Genomic DNA, 18,453 nt, shown 5'->3' with positions numbered 1-18,453 from the left:
GAGCTCCAGTCATTGTAGGGAAGGAGACGAAAAAGGAAGAATGAGGGAAGAGAAAAAGAGTGAAAAAAAGGAGTCATCCGTGGGTAAAAAGGGAGCATTTAATGCTTCTTTTTTGTGGCTGTTGGATCCGCAAGCAATAGGTTTTGAGTATATATATATTTATATATTTAAAAATGATATGGTGCTCCCGGAGTACCTACTCCCACCTAATAGAAGCTTTAGATAGACAAATTTCTTAAACTTTTTAGTTGATCAGACCATATAGTTATGATCTATAAGCATTATTTATTATAAAACAAGTTTGAGATCATGTGATTATAGCGTATATTTATGTTTTTTAAGACCTTTAAAAATCAATGGCTCACAATGTATCCAAATTTCATGACTTAAAAAATCCTAGTTTTATGTCCAAAAAACATGATCCAAAGCAAGATTCCTATCACATAAACTATGTTGAGTACATCCATAAGGTTTAATTGAGATGCTACTTTCTACAACCATGATTTCTAGTATGTGGGAGTAGGTATATATATATATATATATATATATATATATATGCCTGATTTAAGCCCATGTGCCTGCTGTATGCTTGAGTCAGCCCAGCCAGTTGACAGGTCAGGCTTAATCTAGGGCTGCACATGAGCTGGGTTTAAGTCCTACTAGAGCTGACTCACTAAACTCATTAAAAAGTTTTGAATGTTCAAACTTGGCTCAAGCATGAGCTGAGATTGAGCCCAGCTTGAAACCCTATGCTTGTAATAGGCTCAAGTCAAACCCGAACCCAGCTCGGCTCGTCTTGAGCTGACTAACCTTATTTTAAAATTTTGTTTGAAAGAACACGGTCAAGGAGGGATGGGATTTGAACTCCCCACCACCCACTGAGAGGGCCAACAACTTACCCGTTACAAGCAACACTATTTGTTGTATTGTTATGCTATCAAAATGCATACATGTGCTAATATTAAGTCTTATATGATTACAAGAACCAAGCTTAATCGAGCAAATTGAGCCTGACTGAGCTCGATTGTTTGGTCAAGATCGGATTGTTTATGTGAACCGATCTTGAATTCTTTTTCAAACTCGGCTCATTTATTTTTTCGGACGGGTTCGAGCCGAACTTGAACTAGCTCGGCTTGTTGTACAGCCTTAGCCTTGACCTAGGCAGATTTTAGGTTGGATATTGATAATTACTCAGATAGTCCAGTTCAAATTCGGTCTGAGTTTTCTTACGTTCCAATCCGGATTCCAATCTGACCACGGTTAGGGCACGTCCATATAATCGGATTTGGTAAGCTTGCATCCGACCCGTTTACATCCCTCAATTAGCACGGTAGCACCCCCGAGCACAGCAGCACGTCTTTAGCAGCTCTCTCTCTCTCTGGCGGTAGATTCCAGTGGCGCTAACTCAACATTCTTGCGACACTTGACGCTACATTGCTGTAAGTCTCTTTCCATGGTTTGCATGTATGATGGGATAAATTAGGGTTTTCTGAAGAAACCTTATCCTATTGATTGTAGTTTGGGGCTTTGTTGTTTTTCTTTTTCGGGTTGATGAATGCCGAATAGCATTTTCCAGCTAATTGGGCAAGCAATTTGCCACTCAAAGGCACAAATTTAGGGTTTACTTTGCAAATCATTTTGGGGATGTAGTGAGGGTTAGGGGCTTGGATGATTAAGTGAAGGTTAGTGGTATATGTAGGGTTAGGCACGACCGGAGATGTTTTTTGTTGTAGAATGAATGCAAAGTGCAAACTGGTGCAATACACTTCGGAATTGCTGTTTGATATTATATTATGTGTTTATTAGTGTTGATAATTTCATTAATTATGATTTAGATGTTTGTGATATCATTCCAAGAAAGTTCAACATTCATTAAGCAAACACATGATGCAATTTAGAGTGCAACATGAACTTTTTGTTGAACATTATAATGCTTCTAGATGCCTTCTATTTTTTTTGCTGCATATGGTTTCTTTTGTTATATAAGACAGTACATGTTGGCGATTCTCCTCTTGACATGGTAATATTTGCTTTATGATTTTTTCTAAATACATTAGATTTGCCAACTTAGGTGCAGTCTTGCCACTTTTGTAACTGCTCCCAATCATCATGAGACATTTGCATAGTCTTGATGTTCAAGTTTGAGAACAGTTTCAGTCAAACCCTTATGATTGTGGATATTGCCAAGCTGATGCAGACACATCCAAATTTTCTTATTACTTTGATTGTACAATTGATGTTCTATTTATGGGATTGACTATTTATATAGCAGATTTTTATGCTTTATTCTTTTCTTTGTTGTATTTTCTTTTGCAGCTCTTAGTGACTGCACGAGATGTCTTGGTGTACTATTGAGTCTGATCCAGGTAAACTTGGTTTACAGGGCAACTTTTGATTCCGTATTCATTGGGGGAAAGTCACATTATTCATATTTCTTGTTGTTAGAAACTTTTCATATTGTATGATATTGGAATTCTTGCAACTTTGAATACCATTGTAATAGTGTATATTGGACCGCTACCCATTAGTTCCAAACGGACCTTAAGCATAATTTTGGTTTTTGCTCTTTTTCTTAGTTTGAGGGGTTTTTTTCTCTTCGAATTTGATTGTCTTAATATTGATCTTACTCTAATGAACCACGTGGATCCATTCCCAAAGCAAAAGGGCCTTAAGCATGATTTTGGTTTTGCTCTTTTTCTTAGTTTGAGTTTTTTTTAATCTTCAAATGTGATTTTCTTAATATTGATCTTACTCTAATGAACCATGTGGGTCAGTTCCCAAAGAAAAAAGTAACAAAGGAAAAAATGCACTATGTTTATGATGTTTGAAGAATTGTATAAAAAACACATCTGTTGATTGCTTGGATGAACTCTACATCATATTCTCATGCATGTTGTAAACTTTCTGCAGCTGATCCATGGAGAGAGTTCCAAAACACTCATAATCAATCACAAAAATGTGACTAACTTGTCATGATCAGGCATCTAATTAGCAATACAGGAAATGTATATTGTTTTTTATGCCAACTCAAAGAAAGTATGATATTTTTGTTGTTTCTATCATATATTTGAAACCATTTTATTGAAGTTTTGGGAATGGTATCCCCTCGATGATTTTTCATTAAGCCTTACTTTCTAACAGAAGTACTGGCTTTGCAATATTTTATCCTTTGACATGATGCTAGTTGTAGTATCTATCTTCTCTTCAAGTCTACCAATAATTTTGGGGAGCTAACAAGGGAATAGTATGTCAAATATGTGGAAGAAGAATTGACAAAAATGTTTGAAACGTGCTCCTTCTCGCATGCAATAGAGTTGTCGATAATTTTCTTGGGAGATTGAATCTAGAAGAAAGAAATATATTAGATGTTGGTATTTCAATTAATATTAGTAAGTCCTTGCTGTTTAAATGTTCCTTCTCATTCATTATAGGATGAGCTGTTATTACGAGTTGAGCCACTATGTTAGTCCAATGCTCCAACTTGTTCAAAGGAGGACATTGCCATTTTAGTTTTTTTTTTTCATTTTTTTCTTATAGGATGACATTACTAATTCTAGTTGTCCCAAACCATGGGACCTGATTTATCATGAAAAAAGGAGAGAAAAAAGGAGAGAAAAAAGGGACACTATTAGCACCTCTTCTTGAAGTTGTTCCTTGGCTTGTCCTTAAAGTGGATTTCCAAGCACGATATTGTTTCTTGTGAGAAAAAAGTATTTTTGTGACCTTACCATTCCACACTAATGTGAGTTTTTGGAGTTTTATTAAATAGCATCAACGGTAACATCTTGACATTGTTCAGGCCTCCTTAAAAATCCTCTGGAATGAGAGGCAAGACAATATAAGATGTTCAATTGATTCCTATGCAATCTGGCAGAAAAAAGCTTGCCAATTGAAAGTCTCTTCTCTTAAGATTACCATATGTGATGATCCTATCCAGTGATATCAACCATGCAAGATCCTAGCTCTCAGAGAAGGCTCGAAGCTCCATATCGTCTCCCAGGGGAATGGTTCATTTCTTATCACATTAAGAGCCCTAATAAAGGATATAACTGAGAAGGCTCGAAGCTCCAGATCATATCCTAGGGGAATGCATTCTCACTTGTACCTGGCCTCCATGGGGTCCCCAACACCAAGAATTGTAGCCAATCGTCCACCTCCTGATTCTTACAAGTTAAAACATCTTCTGAACTAGATGCACCAGCCAGTGCTCCTGCTTTCAGGATTCCTTTACTAGAATATGTGTGTTGTCTATATATAATACAATATAGTGAAGGGAACAACCAGCCAACGATATCTCAACACCACTTGTCAACCCAAGACTACAATTTGTCACCCATACTGGTTTTTGTATATGCCCTTGACTAGAAGTCTTCCAGAAAGATAAGCCCTGTCTTCGAGGTGATCAATCCCCCCTTCCACCTGCTACTGATCTCTCATTTCCGTGGTATTTTTCTGATCCCATATTTATCTCTAAGGGAATCTAACCACAATCTGTCTGCTACGCTTGGTGCCCATGACCATTTGGCCATGAAAGCCTTGTTAAGTAATGCCAGATCCTTAATTCTCAATCCACCCAATTCTATAAGCAATATAATTTGTTTCCAACTTACTGATTGATCCCCTAGACTAAAGCCTTGTTAAGTAAAGCCTTGGCTATTCTCTCTTAGCCTATGTTACATAGGTACCCATATGGGTGCGGTGTGAGTAAACAAGATACAACATAAACAAATTTATGTGTGGATACAAGGTACAACTATATATACATACATCTTATTTATATATATATATATATATATATTTATATAATGAAAAAATACATAAATAAGAAATATAATGTATAAATGGAAAGGGCTAAAACTTTATAAGTAAAAATGAAGATAAAAACTGACTTGGAAAAAATTAAGAAAAATAGGTCTGCATATAGGATCTAGATCATGTTCAAACCCTCATGCATCCATACCTTACTTGTACTTGCCCGTTTCAATACGGATACCTAAGCCTTACAACTAAGGGTGTCAACAGGTCGGGTTTGACCAAGGTTACCGGAAGCGCCTAGCTAAAAGGGGAAGTGTGCTTCTCCGAAGCGTGGGGGGAAGCGTTCCCCTTTTTTGGGAAGCGCGCTTCCTTTTAATGGGGGGACGCGTTTCCCTTTAATGGGGGGACGCACTTCCCTTTAATGGGAAGTGCGCTTCCCATCACGCTTCCCCCTCGCTTCCCCTGTTTTTTTCAATTTTTTTGTATTTTTTATTTTTTTTTATTTTTTTTTTTCGCTTCCCCCTCGCTTCCGAGACGCTTCCTAGGTCGCTTCCGAGACACTTCCCGAATCGCTCCTAAGTGGTCCCACGCTTCCCCGCTTCCTAAAATTTTGAAAGTGCCTCGCTTCCCGCTCCCGCTTCCTGTATCGCTTCCCGCTCCCGCTTCCTCAACTGGCAACCATGGGTTTGACCCAAACCCGACCCTTACCAAACCCTATGGAGTCAGGGTTTGGTGATAAATAAGAAGACCCGATTAGAATCTGGGTCATACCCATGGTTGCTAGTTGAGGAAGCGGGAGCGGGAAGCGAGGTACTTTCAAAATTTTAGGAAGCGGGAAGCGTGGGACCACTTAGGAACAAATCGGGAATCGTCTCGGAAGCGACCTAGGAAGAGAACCGGAAGCGACCTAGGAAGCGAGGGGGAAGCGTGAAGGGAAGCGCGCTTTCCATTTAAAAAGGGCACTTCCCCGCGCGTTTCGGAAGCGCGACGTTCCGCGCTTCCGAAGCGCGCTTTCCCACTTACCTAGGCGCTTCCGGTAACTTTGGTCATACCCAAAGGGTCCCATTAATACATGGATCCGGGTATGGTTTGTGAAATTGTATACCAGGCCCGAGCCTGAGTTTCGATTAAGAACCGCAAATTTTCAATGTAAAAAAGATAAAAAAATATTATTTCATCAGGTATGGTCCGGGTCTGGTTCATGTAGTCCTTATAGGATCCGGGTATGGTTTCTCTTATGGTGGGTCTGATTAGACTCGGGTCCGGACCCAGTACTTGTGAAAAGTCTCACACACAATCAAGTTTCCAAATAACTTGATATTCAAAACATATGCCAACACAAAATAGCATTAAAAAGCTTCACACCACAAGAAAAAACAAGTGCTTCAAATGCACTGTGTTATTGCAATGAGGGGATAAAACCCTTTCATTCATATGTACATACAATGGGCTCATTGCCCTTATTTATAATGCATTACAGTTTGAAAGAGCTGTTGGGGCTGTTGGGCTATTCCCAACAGCTCTAATTAGAGTTGTTGGGAATCAGCCCAACGACTCTTATTTGACAGACTGTGTACACAGTCAGTGGCTGACTTATGTACACTGTACACAGTCAGCTACTGACTATGTACAGAAAGGGAACAAAAACTGAAAAATAAAAATAAATAAAATGAGAAATTACAGAAATAAGAAAATAAAAATTACAAGAATATACGTATATACTTTAAATATGTATTTATATACATATACTTAAATATATACATACTCTTGTATTAAGAAGAGTATCTATATGTATATATATATATATATATTCAAGTATATACATATATGTATTATTTTCTAACAGTCTCCCTCAAACTTAGGGCGACATCACCGAAAGTTTGTCAAGTAAAAAGTTGAATCTTGGTGAGCACAGTGCTTTGGTGAAAAAATTCGGAAGTTGATATTCTGATGTCACGTAGGGAAGATCGATAATCTTTTTTAAATATTTTTCACGAACAAAATGACAATCCATCTCTATATGCTTGGTTCTTTCATGAAACGTATGATTTCGAACAATGTATATGGAGCTCTTGTTGTCACAACATAATCTTGTAGGATTCTGAAGATGAATTCCCATATCTGAAATTAGTTGTTGGAGCCACACGATTTCCATGGTAGTAGTTGCATTGCTCTATATTCAGCTTCTGTAGATGATAGTGACACATTTTGTTGTTTCTTGCACCTCCATGAAATCAAAGGTTTATCTAGAAACACACAAAAACCAGTTGTTGAGTGTCTATTATATGGATCCCCTCTCCAATCAGCATCAGAATATGCAATAAGATCTAAGGAGGAAGAAGATGATAGAAAAGCTCCCTTATTTATTGTGCTTCTAATGTATTTGATAATTCTCATCACTGCACTCATATGAGTTGATGTTGGAGCGTGTTGAAATTGACTGGTTATATGTACAACATGAGTTATGTCTGGTCTTGTAATACTCAAATATATAAGAGATCCCACGAGTCGTCTGAAGGGAGTTGGATTGTCTAAAGGAACTCCATCATCGGCTCACATTTTTATTCCAAGAGTCTCTGGTGTCAACAACTTTATCATACGATAGTTCTGACCTGTCAATAATATCTGAAGCAAACTTTGTTTGTGACAATATGTACCCTCTGTTAGAGTAGAATACTTTTATACCAAGGAAGTATGTTAGGAACCCAAGATCTGTCATTTCAAAAGAATTTTGTAAAAACTGTTTTACTTTTTTGATTCCTTCTTTGTCACTCCCTGTAATCAACATATCATCAACATATAAAAGTAAAATTATAATACCTGCAGAAGAATTCTTGATAAATAAAGTTGTATCAGTGTAGCATGGTTTAAAACCATATCTTGCAATAACATTGTTAAAAGTAAAACCAAGCTTTAGGTGCTTGTTTGAGACCATACGATGCTTTTTTTAATTTAAGTACTTTACCTGAAGGAATTATCAATCCAGGTGAAACATCCATGTATACTTCATCATTAAGATTCTCATTCAAAAAGGCATTTTTAACATCCATTTGAAATATATTTCAATTTTTAATAGCTGAAATAGCTACAAGCATTCAAACAGTGGTCATCCTGGCAACATGAGCAAAAGTTTCTTTGTAATCCACTCTATATTCTTGAGAATATCCTTTGGCAACTAGCCTAGCTTTATGCCTTTCCAATGATCCATCACTTTTGGTTTTTACTTTAAAAACTCATGTACATCCTATGGTCTTCTTTCCAATGGGTAAATTTAGAATTTTCTAAGTGTTAGCTTCTTTAAGAGCGTCTAATTATATATGCATAGCTTTTATCCATTCAGGTAAATTTTTTGCTTTATTGTAACATGAAGGCTCAAAATATGAATGAATAGCTATAAGACATGCTCTATGTCTAGGAGAGAATGAGTCATAAGACACAAATTTATTTGGAATTCTTGAGGTTCGTTCAGATCTACGAATGGTGGTTTGTTCTGAAGGAATTTCTAATGCTTCATTGTTACTTTGATTTACACTTTCATTGGTTGCATTTTGATTTTTTTAGTGTATACTATTGGTTCAACTGTCGTTCTATCTTCAATAGGAGATTCTACATAACTATTTTCATCATTAGACAACAGTTTAAACAAGAAAGAATAATCAGAATTTATGTCTTGTGACGTGTTTCCTTCAAATCCACTTTCGTTTTCAACAAAATTAGCATTTTTTGAGACAAGAAGTTTATCATTTTTGATATCTTAGCATTTAAATTCTTTTTGTGTTTCAGAGTAACCAATGAACGCACATGGGATAGCCTTAGAGGATAGTTTATCTCCTTTATCATTTAAAACATAACATTTACAACCAAAGATTCTCAGTCTTTGATAGTTAGGTTGATATTTGAATAATTTTTCAAAAGAAATCTCATTTGACAAAGTTTTTGAAGACACCTGTTTATTAGATATACAACGGTTAATGCAGCTTCAACCCAAAGATTTTTAGGAACATTTCTAGCAATAAAAATGGTTCTTGTAGTTTCCATAATAAGTCTGTGTTTTCTTTCTGAAATTCTGTTTTGTTGTGGGGTTCTAGGACATGATTTTTGATGTAAAATTTCTTCGTTTTCTAAAAATTGTTTAAAATCATTTGACAAATATTCTCCTCCAGATTCAGTTCTGAGAATTTTGATCTTACTTTCAAATTGATTTTTAATCATGTTATAGAATGTTTTGAAGGTTGCAAATATATCTGATTTAAACTTAAGAAAGTAAATCCAACAATATCTAGTGAAGTCATCGATAAACACAACGTAGTAGGAGAATCCTTCTTTAGAAGCAACAGGAGCTGGACCCCACACATCCGAATGAACTAATTCAAAAGGCATTAAAAAATAAAAAGTTCTTTGACCATAAGGCAAGGCTGTCATTTTACCGAGTAAACATTCTTTACATTCAAAATTATCTTTACAAAGATTCTTGGTAACCGGTACAAAATTTAATTTTCTTATATTTGGATGCCCAAGTCTATGATGCCAAGTCCGTATATCTTTTGTTTGGACAGTGTTACAAAATGATTCCTTTGGAATACAAAGAAAATCCATATAATAGAGATCTCCTTGCCTAGAACCTTCCCCAATCAATTTCTCAGACTGACGATCCTGCACCCAACATTTACTTGATGAGAAAATGACATCATATCCATGATCCGAGATTTGAGAAACTGAAAGTAGGTTAAGATGAAGTTTTGGTATAAGTTTTATTTTTGGAATGTAAAATTTGTTATGTTTTGACAAATCATTTTTAAAAGTTCCAACACCCTCTATTTCCAAGGCAGTGCCATCGGCAGTGGAAACAAAAGATGCATTCGAATTAGATTGACATTCGGATAATATAGACTTATGTGAGATCATATGCAAAGAAGCTCCTGAATCAAGAAGCCAAGAGCACATACCAGAAGTAGAAGATGATGCAATGGCCGATCCTGAAGTAGATTCTTTGAGTAATGGTTACAATGCTTCTGTTAGTTGAGATAATGATTTAGTGAAGTCTATCCTCATCTTGTTTTGATGGTGCAGCGACAACACGTTTTTCTTGAGGCCTATATTTATATCTAGGACATTGAGGCCTAATATGACCAGGTTCATTACAATTATGGCAAATGATTTTTTATTCTCCTCTATTCTTGCTAAAATGAGGAGGTTTATATGACTTTATATGATGCCCTGGTTTTGATGCAGCAAGTGCGCAATCCTCTTCTTGGCCATTGCTAGAAGTAGCAAGCACACTAACATTTTTACTCATATTTAGTCTAGCTTCTTCTCCACTAAGTTTAGTGAGAATCTCATGAATAGGAGAAGGAGACGAAAATGATAGCAAGGAGGCCCTTGTTTGTTCAAACTCGGGTCTCAAACCATAGAGAAAAGCGAAGAGTCTATTTTCTTTAACTTGAACTCTTCGCATTTCTATACACTTACCTTCTCATTTGGGTTCAAATTGGGCAAGTTGGGTCCATATGGAAGATAACTCCATAAAGTAATCTCTTACATTTTTATCTCCTTGTTTGATATTTCTAACTTTTTTTTGGAGATAATACTTGTGGGCCATATCTTTTTCGGTAAACATACCTCTAAGATATTCCCATGCTTCATTTGCCTTTTTGTAGCTTAATAGGTTTGAGGCAATTTTTGTCTCAACTCCACTTAGCATCTATGAATTTTTTTTTGCGTTTTTCATTTCCTATTCATCCAATTTCTTATAATATTCTTTCATGGATACAAGGCAAAATAATGCTTCATTTAGGATATTTCTCCATGAAACTGCCTTTTACAAAGCTTGCAATGATTAAGATCATGTGATTTTCAAATACAGGGATGCAATGGTTGCCAGTTGAGTTTCTTGAAGAAGGCCTTGTCAGAAAACAAAAGATTTAGATTTAAAAAAAAATTGTAAATCCAACCTCTTACCTCATGGTTTTGAGCTTTTTAACCTCTTTTACCTTTTGCATGGATCTAACCTTCTTAGGCATGGTGAGGCACCCAAATAGGGCTGGTAAACGAACCAAGCAGCTCGTGACTCGGCTCGGTTCAGCTCATTCATGATCTGCTTCGTATGGCTGGTGGGCGGAACCACGAGCAGCTTGTTGAGCTTAAACGAGTCGAGCCCGAACACAAGGTGTTAGATTTGGCTTGGCTCGGGTGAGCTCGTATAGAAAATATATACATATTTTATGTGCATATATATATATAAGGATGTACAGACAATATATACATAGAATCTGAACTATTTATTGTAATATATAAAAAATATATATTCTGCGTATAAATAACATGGAATGTTTTTACATGAGCCAGCTCATGTTCGACTCAACTTGTTCAGGGATGAGCCAAGCTCGAGCTCAGCTCAGCTAAACAGGAGCATGAGCAAGTCACTAGCTCAATCCATAGGTAAACGAGCCAAGCCCAAACATGCCCTGTTCGATTTGTTTGGCTCGTTTACCAGCCCTATACTCAAGGTTCAGAATAAGGAAGCCCTTGCATAAAAAGAACTCTTTGGGGGGTGGGTTAGGGAAGATCTTACAAATAGGACTTCCTAACTTGAGTTATAAGAATCCTCAAATTTTTAGAATGAAATTTACCCAAATCGGTGGAGAAGAGTTTTTTGAGCTTTAGTGTGAAAATGGGGACAAACCTTCCTTTTATGCTAAAAGGCCTGATGAATGTGGGCCGGAAGCATAAAAAAGCTCATTGGAGACAATTTTTGGTAAGAGTCAATTCATATGATATGAGGGTTTATCATATGATACAATACGATACAGATTGATACAACCCAATAAATGTAGTAATACGATTTTGTATGTGCATTGTGCCACGTGAGGGTTCCGATAGACCAATAAATTGTATTGTATGATTTGTGCAACATTGTCTCATTCTAAATCCTCCATGAGGAGAGTTGCTGTCTACCAATTGTATGATATCAACCATAGTACTAGCTAAAGTATATTTCAGTTCAAGTCTCTAAATGTTACTCGTGATGGATATATCTTGTAATCTAACTGCTAAGGCACATTGTGTACATTGATTTGGCAACCTTGCTTGAAAAGCATTATAGTAGCAAGGCTCTTGAAGGCTAGATCTCACAAGGGACTACCTAACTGGCACTAGCAACCGGAAATAATTGATGTGGGCTCAGAAGGAAACTGTGGGTGTCAGCAACTATTTTTCATGCTCCATCTAGTAGACATTTATTATTTCTCACATTAATTTCTCAGAAAGGAGCAACATGATGGTGAACTAATGTTGCATTTCATCTGTAATTTAACTCTAGGTAAAAAGAATAAAGATGAATAAATAGAGACTAGAGATTGATTCCGGAAGAAGGTAGATTAGAAGGTCCATTTGCATAATTTAAATAAACATTATACAAGATGCAGACCATTGTTGTCTTGGTTCTACTTGTTCTTTAAAACCAGGAAAAACAAAAGGGATAACTTGTAAATTGTAATTGTATGTGCTAAAGTGATAGGCATTTTGTGTTGATCCAAGTTTTTTGTTCCTAACACTATGTTTGGTCTCATAGGTGTATTTACTGAGTTGATCCAACAAATGCAAGTAAAAGGGGTGCAGGTGAATACATTGCATGTTTTATGTCATATCTCTTTATTAAGAAAGCCATTTTTTAATCTTGCTTTGGTTCTATGATATGCCTAAACATGATATCATCTTGGATGCTTATTTACATTGATTGCTAGCTGAAGCGGACTGAAAATAGCTCAAATTGGAAGTTTGATAGGGTTCCCTAATTGGACGGCTAACGATTTAGAAAGTTGGGACATGGAAATAAAAAAGAGTGAAATTAACATTTGGAAGCAGGAAAATGCTAGCAAAAAAGCAGGTTGGAAAGGAAAAGTGGCTACTTTTCCATCTATTCCAAGCAATAGAAAATATTTGAAAGCAAAAATTTATCTAATTTTCCCTGGATTTTGATAGGAAAAGTCCTCTACCTCAAAGATGGACTTTTCTGTAGCAGCTACACTGAGAGAGAGAGAGAGGTGTGCACGGATTTATCAATGAGTACGGAGTGCACTTGTTTTTTCACAAATTCTTTTATTTTTTTTAAATTATAACCATACAGATGTGTTCTACACTATCGAATTAGTAGGACGCGAATTTTGAATCATTCGATTTCAACATGAAACTAGGTTTTTTTTAAGGGTTAAAAAATCAGTTTACCATAACTTTTTTTTTCATTGAAAAAACACAAACCAAGGGTCGAATCCTAGCAAATAGAACATGCTGAACACATCTGTATGGTTGAATCTCCAAAAAATGGTGTCTAATATCAATGCACAGGGCTTGGACACCTAAGTCATGTACACCCACCCTTATATATGTGTGTGTGTGTGTGTGTGTGTGTGTGTGTGTGTGTGTGTGTGTGTGTGTGTGTCTGTGTGTGTATGTGTTTTCTACTTAAAAATGTATGTAGATCACATCTATAAGGTATGATCAACAAAAAGACTCAAGAATTTTGAAAAAACAAAGCTTTTACTAGGTGGGACTAGATGCTCCCAGAGCACCATATAACTACTAATATATATAGGGTTTATATTGAATATGGTCGATTGTAAGTACAATCTGGTTGGAATCTCACGATTCTAGTTGTTTTTACTCATTTTAACCTCATAGGTGTGTTCAGCTTGCTCGATTTAGTGGGAAACAACCCTTGGATCATATTTGGGAAAAATCGGTGCACTTTCAACCATCCATTTTTGCATCGCTGGGAAAACCTTTACACAGGTTGGATTCTGGCGATTCAAAAGCTGGTTTCTAATAAAAACAGCATGTCGAGGCCATTTGGACTAAAATATCCAAAAAAAGGAAAGAAGTTTGCTAAGTCACTTGCACATACAAACGCTTGTAGCAAACTTTAACCCACATACACACACACACACAAAGCAAAATCCAGTTTGATTTGGCAGTCTTACCTGGTTTTGCTGGTTTCCAGGTCCATTCACTAGCTTAACCCAGTAAAAGGAATGAGCTGGATCGAGTCAAACAAGTCAATGAGTTGACTCATTTGGTTTTAGAACATTGCATTTGATTGTGTTTTCCTCATATATGTTGCTTTCCCAAGTACTGCACATTGTTCCTCATCAAATGAAACATAGACCTTTAACATTCTTTTTCTTCTCCCGCTTGACTCATTCTCTCTTTCTCTCTTCTTGCTCTCTAATCTTCTGATTTCACCTCCAGAAAATCTATCAAACCAACAGTGCATGCATGAGTACTAATAGAGCAAATTATATGCTAAATTTGGTAATTTATTTTTCCAGTAATTTTCATAGACTGTGATGTTAATTGATATTCTTTACATGTGAAGCTTAATGCTTGTTTTTGTGGACATTTTGTTCCTGATGTATGTCAAACAATATACAGGTATACACTTAATTGTTCTATTTTGTTCCTGATGTGAAGCTTAATGGATGCTTGTTTCGTTATTTGTCTTATTTCTTGATTTCACAAGTAATCATGTCATTATGTATCATTTTTGCTATTTATATGATAATTAATGTAATATTATTATGTAGAAATTCAAGTTAAACAAAACCGAACATGGATGAATGAAGTCCTAAGTCACTGGGGTTTCGACTACTGGCTAGATAACAAGAACATGCTTATACTGAAAGGAGTGGGTAATTGCACCACCAAAACAGACACTGTATACATGATCAAGAATGTGAAATAACTCCTGTTTTCACATAATCTTGTATTGAAGAGGTTGTTATGAGGGATGCATGTACTAGAGTAGTATGAATAACCAGATTCTCATCAGGAGCCTTCCGTGTTTAAACAATATTGGATCTTATGTCAATCATTTGCACCTATCCTTCAGCACATTGCACCAAACCTGTGGCTAGGAGTTCATGCACATTGTTAGCTTTAACTCCCCATCATTTAATCCTTTAATGATTGCAATTGAACAAATTTCAAATAATCTGGTTTTAGTTGGTTAAATATTTCCACTAATTGTGCAATAAATTACGATAATGCTAAATGATATCATGAATATGCAACACTCATAGGCAGGTAATATAGAGAAATAGCTGCTGCAAGATAGTCTATGTGAATTGGAAAAATGCAATGTTGTATGGTGCTTCATTGTAGTTGTCATGGCCTTTACATTCTTCTTCTAAGTTCTTTGCTGGTAACTGGGGTACAAGGGTGGCACATGGTCTCTATTAGTATTTCTCTTTGTTCTTTAGTTTCAGTTTTTGTTTGTTTTATGATGCTTTGAAAACTGAAGTAAGTCCTATGTGAGCAAAAAAAATGTTTCCCTTGCTTAAGAGTTGTTCTCTTTGTCTAATAGGTGGAAGAATTATACTCTTTGGACCTGGACTCTCTAAGTAATCTATGGTATGTGATGCACCAAAATGCATGCTTTTCTCCTCTTCCTTCCTTTCTGCTCTTATAGTGGTGTTTCATGGTCCTCATGCAATTGTACAGGCCAGTGTATGGGTTGATATTCCTTTTCAAATGGCGGCCAGGAGAGAAAGATGATAGGCTTGTAATTAAAGACCCGAATCCTAACTTATTCTTTGCAAGCCAGGTATGTTGTGATATTATAAAGCTATGTTACATAGGTGCGGGTGCGGGTGTATGTCACATAGGTGTGGATGCGACGATGCGGCACTTTAAAAAAACTTGGGTGCGGGGGTGCAGGAGGTAACACTACAGACATAAAAAGCAATTATCATATCATCAATTCATTATGCATGCAATAAATCAAATTAACAATCCACAATTGCTATTCTTCATCAATAAAATATAACACCACAATTAAATAGTAGGGCTGAGTTCAACAGAACCAAACCCAGAAGATCGGGGAGTGCCACCGTGGAAGAGCAGGAGAGTCGGGGTCGGGGAGGGAGATGTGCCCTAATCCTCCCCACCCCCCATCTTAGTTTTTTTTTTCAGGTCCAAAATGAACTTGGTCAGAGTTGACCAAGTTCATTTTGGACAGATATGATCTTGGGTGCGATTGACCGCATCCAGGGTCATTTTGACCGCACTGGGTGCCGCACCCTCATTGCATCACGTCGACGCTTGTGCAGCACCCTCTTGGGCGAATCCCTGTGACATAGTTATAAAGAAAAAGGAAAAAGAAATTTCAGGTATTGCCAATGAAATAGCCAGCTAAATTTCATTAATATTAGAACAAACTTAAGGATCTCTACCAGAAATAGTTTATTCGAACTAATTTTTGCAAGCCAATTATGCATGGTGATATCACATAGAAAAGAATTTTCTTTTGTTGCTAAAGCATGTTGACCAGGTTCTCTAGTTTGGGCTGTGATCTTGTACCCAGAGCCCTGAGTTTCAATATACTCATATAATTTTTAGTTCAAATGATTCTACCCCAGTTCAGTGACATCTTTGGCTCTTGGCACTCCATAACCCACAACCAAAGATCCTGGTCACTGCTAAGGAACCTTGGCTTGTGAAATGCCCAGAATTTGCTGCTGTTCAGCTGTTTCTATGCATTTTTTTTTTCTCATTTCTCATCAGTTCATTAGGGGGAAATGAAGAGAAAAGAGTTTTAGGGTTCTAAATTCATATGCATTTTTTTTCTTCGGTTTATAACCCGAAGAGACTGCACCTGGCAAGAAGACCTGGTTGTGCTCGCTTGGCCTGCCATACCTATGGTCGTCATGCTGGTGGTGTAAAACTCCGAGGCTTGGATCCCACCATCTAGCAGCCCAAGCCCCACCCCACTATGCCAACCCCCCTTGCAGTAGTTCATATGCAGTTAAAAGGATGATCAGCAGAATTGCCATCACATGTAACAGTATTTATCAACTTGCAGGTTATCAATAATGCTTGTGCAACTCAGGCAATTCTTTCTATTCTTATGAATTGCCCAGATATTGATATTGGCCCAGAATTGTCTATGTTAAAGGAATTTACTAAGAACTTCCCCCCTGAGCTGAAAGGTTTGGCAATAAATAATAGTGAAGCAATTCGTGCTGCACACAATAGCTTTGCTAAGCCCGAGCCTTTTGTTCCTGAAGAGCAGAAGGCTGCAGCAAAGGATGATGATGTATATCATTTTATCAGTTATATACCTGTTGATGGTGTGCTGTATGAACTCGACGGACTGAAGGAAGGCCCTATCAGTCTCGGCCAATGTCCCGGTGGCAGAGATGATATGGAGTGGTTGCCGATGGTTCAGCCAGTTATCCAGGAAAGAATCGATAGGTATTCAATGAGTGAGATAAGGTTCAACCTCATGGCAGTTATAAAGAATAGGAAGGAAATGTATACTGCTGAACTAAAGGATTTGCAGAAGAGGAGAGAAGTCATACTGCAACAGCTAGCTGCTGCACAAACCGAGAGAATGGATAACATGGATTCAGGTAAAGGGCTGGGCACAAGGGGCAGTATTATTGAAGGGTTGAACAAGTCGCTTGCTGATGTCACTTTTGGAATTGAGAGTGCTACAGAGAAGATACTGATGGAGGAAGAGAAGTTCAAAAAATGGAGAACAGAGAATATTAGAAGGAAGCATAATTACGTACCTTTCCTATTCAATTTTTTGAAGATCCTAGCAGAAAAGAAGATGCTCAAGCCTCTGATAGAGAAGGCTAGAGAGAAACATTCAGCCCAAAATGAAAGGTAGCTGTTTTTCTCTGTTGGTACTTGTAAATGAACCTCGACCTGTTTGGTTTCGTTGGAGTTGATTATCAACAGGAAAATATGAAAGTGTGTTGTTGACATTAGCTCCATTAAATTTCTTTGGGGTTCTTTTTCCATCTTTATTTATTTCCTTGGGAGTTTTTTGCTGCCTTTTTTCCCTAATTTTCATTGCATTGAATTTTAGTAGCATCTGCAAGTTAACAGCCTGTCAATCTGCACCGGATTTTTTTTGAAAGGCAAGCTGGGGTTAGTCATACCACTACCAGTTTATTAGAGAAAATCAACTGTACAAAGAATCATGCCAAAATTATGAAAAGAGTGACTATACACTGTTAAAGCACTGGGTGCCAATCTGGCGGACTATCCTGCCATTGACACCTATTAAAGTTGATAGTCCTATTGGCCAGCAGTTTGGCCATCCCATTGCTGCATCGTGGGCTGAGAATCTGCACCGGAATTTGTTGTTGGTTTACTTACCGTTTCCATTTCTTCATCACCTTGCTTTTTTTCCTTTTTGGCAATGAGCTCTCAATTATCCTGCTGTGGTTTTCTTTTACATGGTCATGCCGCCTTCTTTATTTTCAAGCTAATTTAACCGTCTGTTAGTGAAATGTGTTCACTAAAAACCATGCTTTTGATTGAATAATTTTAACAAGAATTCATGATTTTTAGTTATTCAAGTTTTTAGTGCAATATCAGCCGTTTTTTTTAGTTAAAAAACATATCTAAACATGAAAATGTTTAAACTAATACATGTTTTCTACTAAATAAATCATAGAGATCGCATCTATGGGTTTAGATTAATAAAAAAGCGTATGTTTTCTAAAAGGGTCCTGGGAGATAAATGGTTTAGGAACCCTCTTTCATTAATTCAAATCCCATTTTACCAAAGTTGATCGTGAAATAGTGGTGCTGTTATACCCATCTGGGCCTATGGCTTTCTTCATGATAGTTCTTTTAAAAGTGAAATGTCCTAGAATATCACCTCAATATGCCATTAGTTTGGAATTAAAT

At 36.9% G+C, this 18,453-nt stretch overlaps 1 protein-coding gene across 3 annotated transcripts; it reads left to right on the top strand.

Annotated features, from left to right (window-relative positions):
* Positions 1–1,314: 1,314 nt before the first annotated feature.
* On the top strand, positions 1,315–17,528 carry LOC149829568 (ubiquitin carboxyl-terminal hydrolase 2-like). 3 transcript variants are annotated; one of them, XM_090015583.1, is made up of 7 exons: positions 1,315–1,439; positions 2,317–2,366; positions 12,326–12,372; positions 15,113–15,159; positions 15,250–15,352; positions 16,610–17,159; positions 17,247–17,528. In XM_090015583.1, the coding sequence occupies exons 2-7, from the start codon at positions 2,336–2,338 to the stop codon at positions 17,420–17,422; spliced, it is 954 nt and encodes a 317-aa protein (XP_089871709.1). In that variant the 5' UTR covers positions 1,315–1,439; positions 2,317–2,335; the 3' UTR covers positions 17,423–17,528. The 3 variants fall into 3 exon arrangements, with proteins under 3 accessions (XP_089871709.1, XP_089871708.1, XP_089871710.1); XM_090015582.1 differs by having other exon boundaries at positions 16,610–17,528; XM_090015584.1 differs by lacking the exons at positions 1,315–1,439; positions 2,317–2,366; positions 12,326–12,372; positions 15,113–15,159; positions 15,250–15,352 and adding an exon at positions 15,392–15,468 and having other exon boundaries at positions 16,610–17,528.
* Positions 17,529–18,453: the final 925 nt, after the last annotated feature.

This window comes from Nuphar pumila, chromosome 8 (genome assembly GCF_984573655.1).
Source record: "Nuphar pumila chromosome 8, dmNupPumi1.hap1.1, whole genome shotgun sequence".
Lineage (NCBI taxonomy): Eukaryota > Viridiplantae > Streptophyta > Magnoliopsida > Nymphaeales > Nymphaeaceae > Nuphar > Nuphar pumila.
The sequence above is the reverse complement of the archived record's forward strand: the minus strand, read 5'-3'. Positions and strand labels throughout refer to the sequence as shown.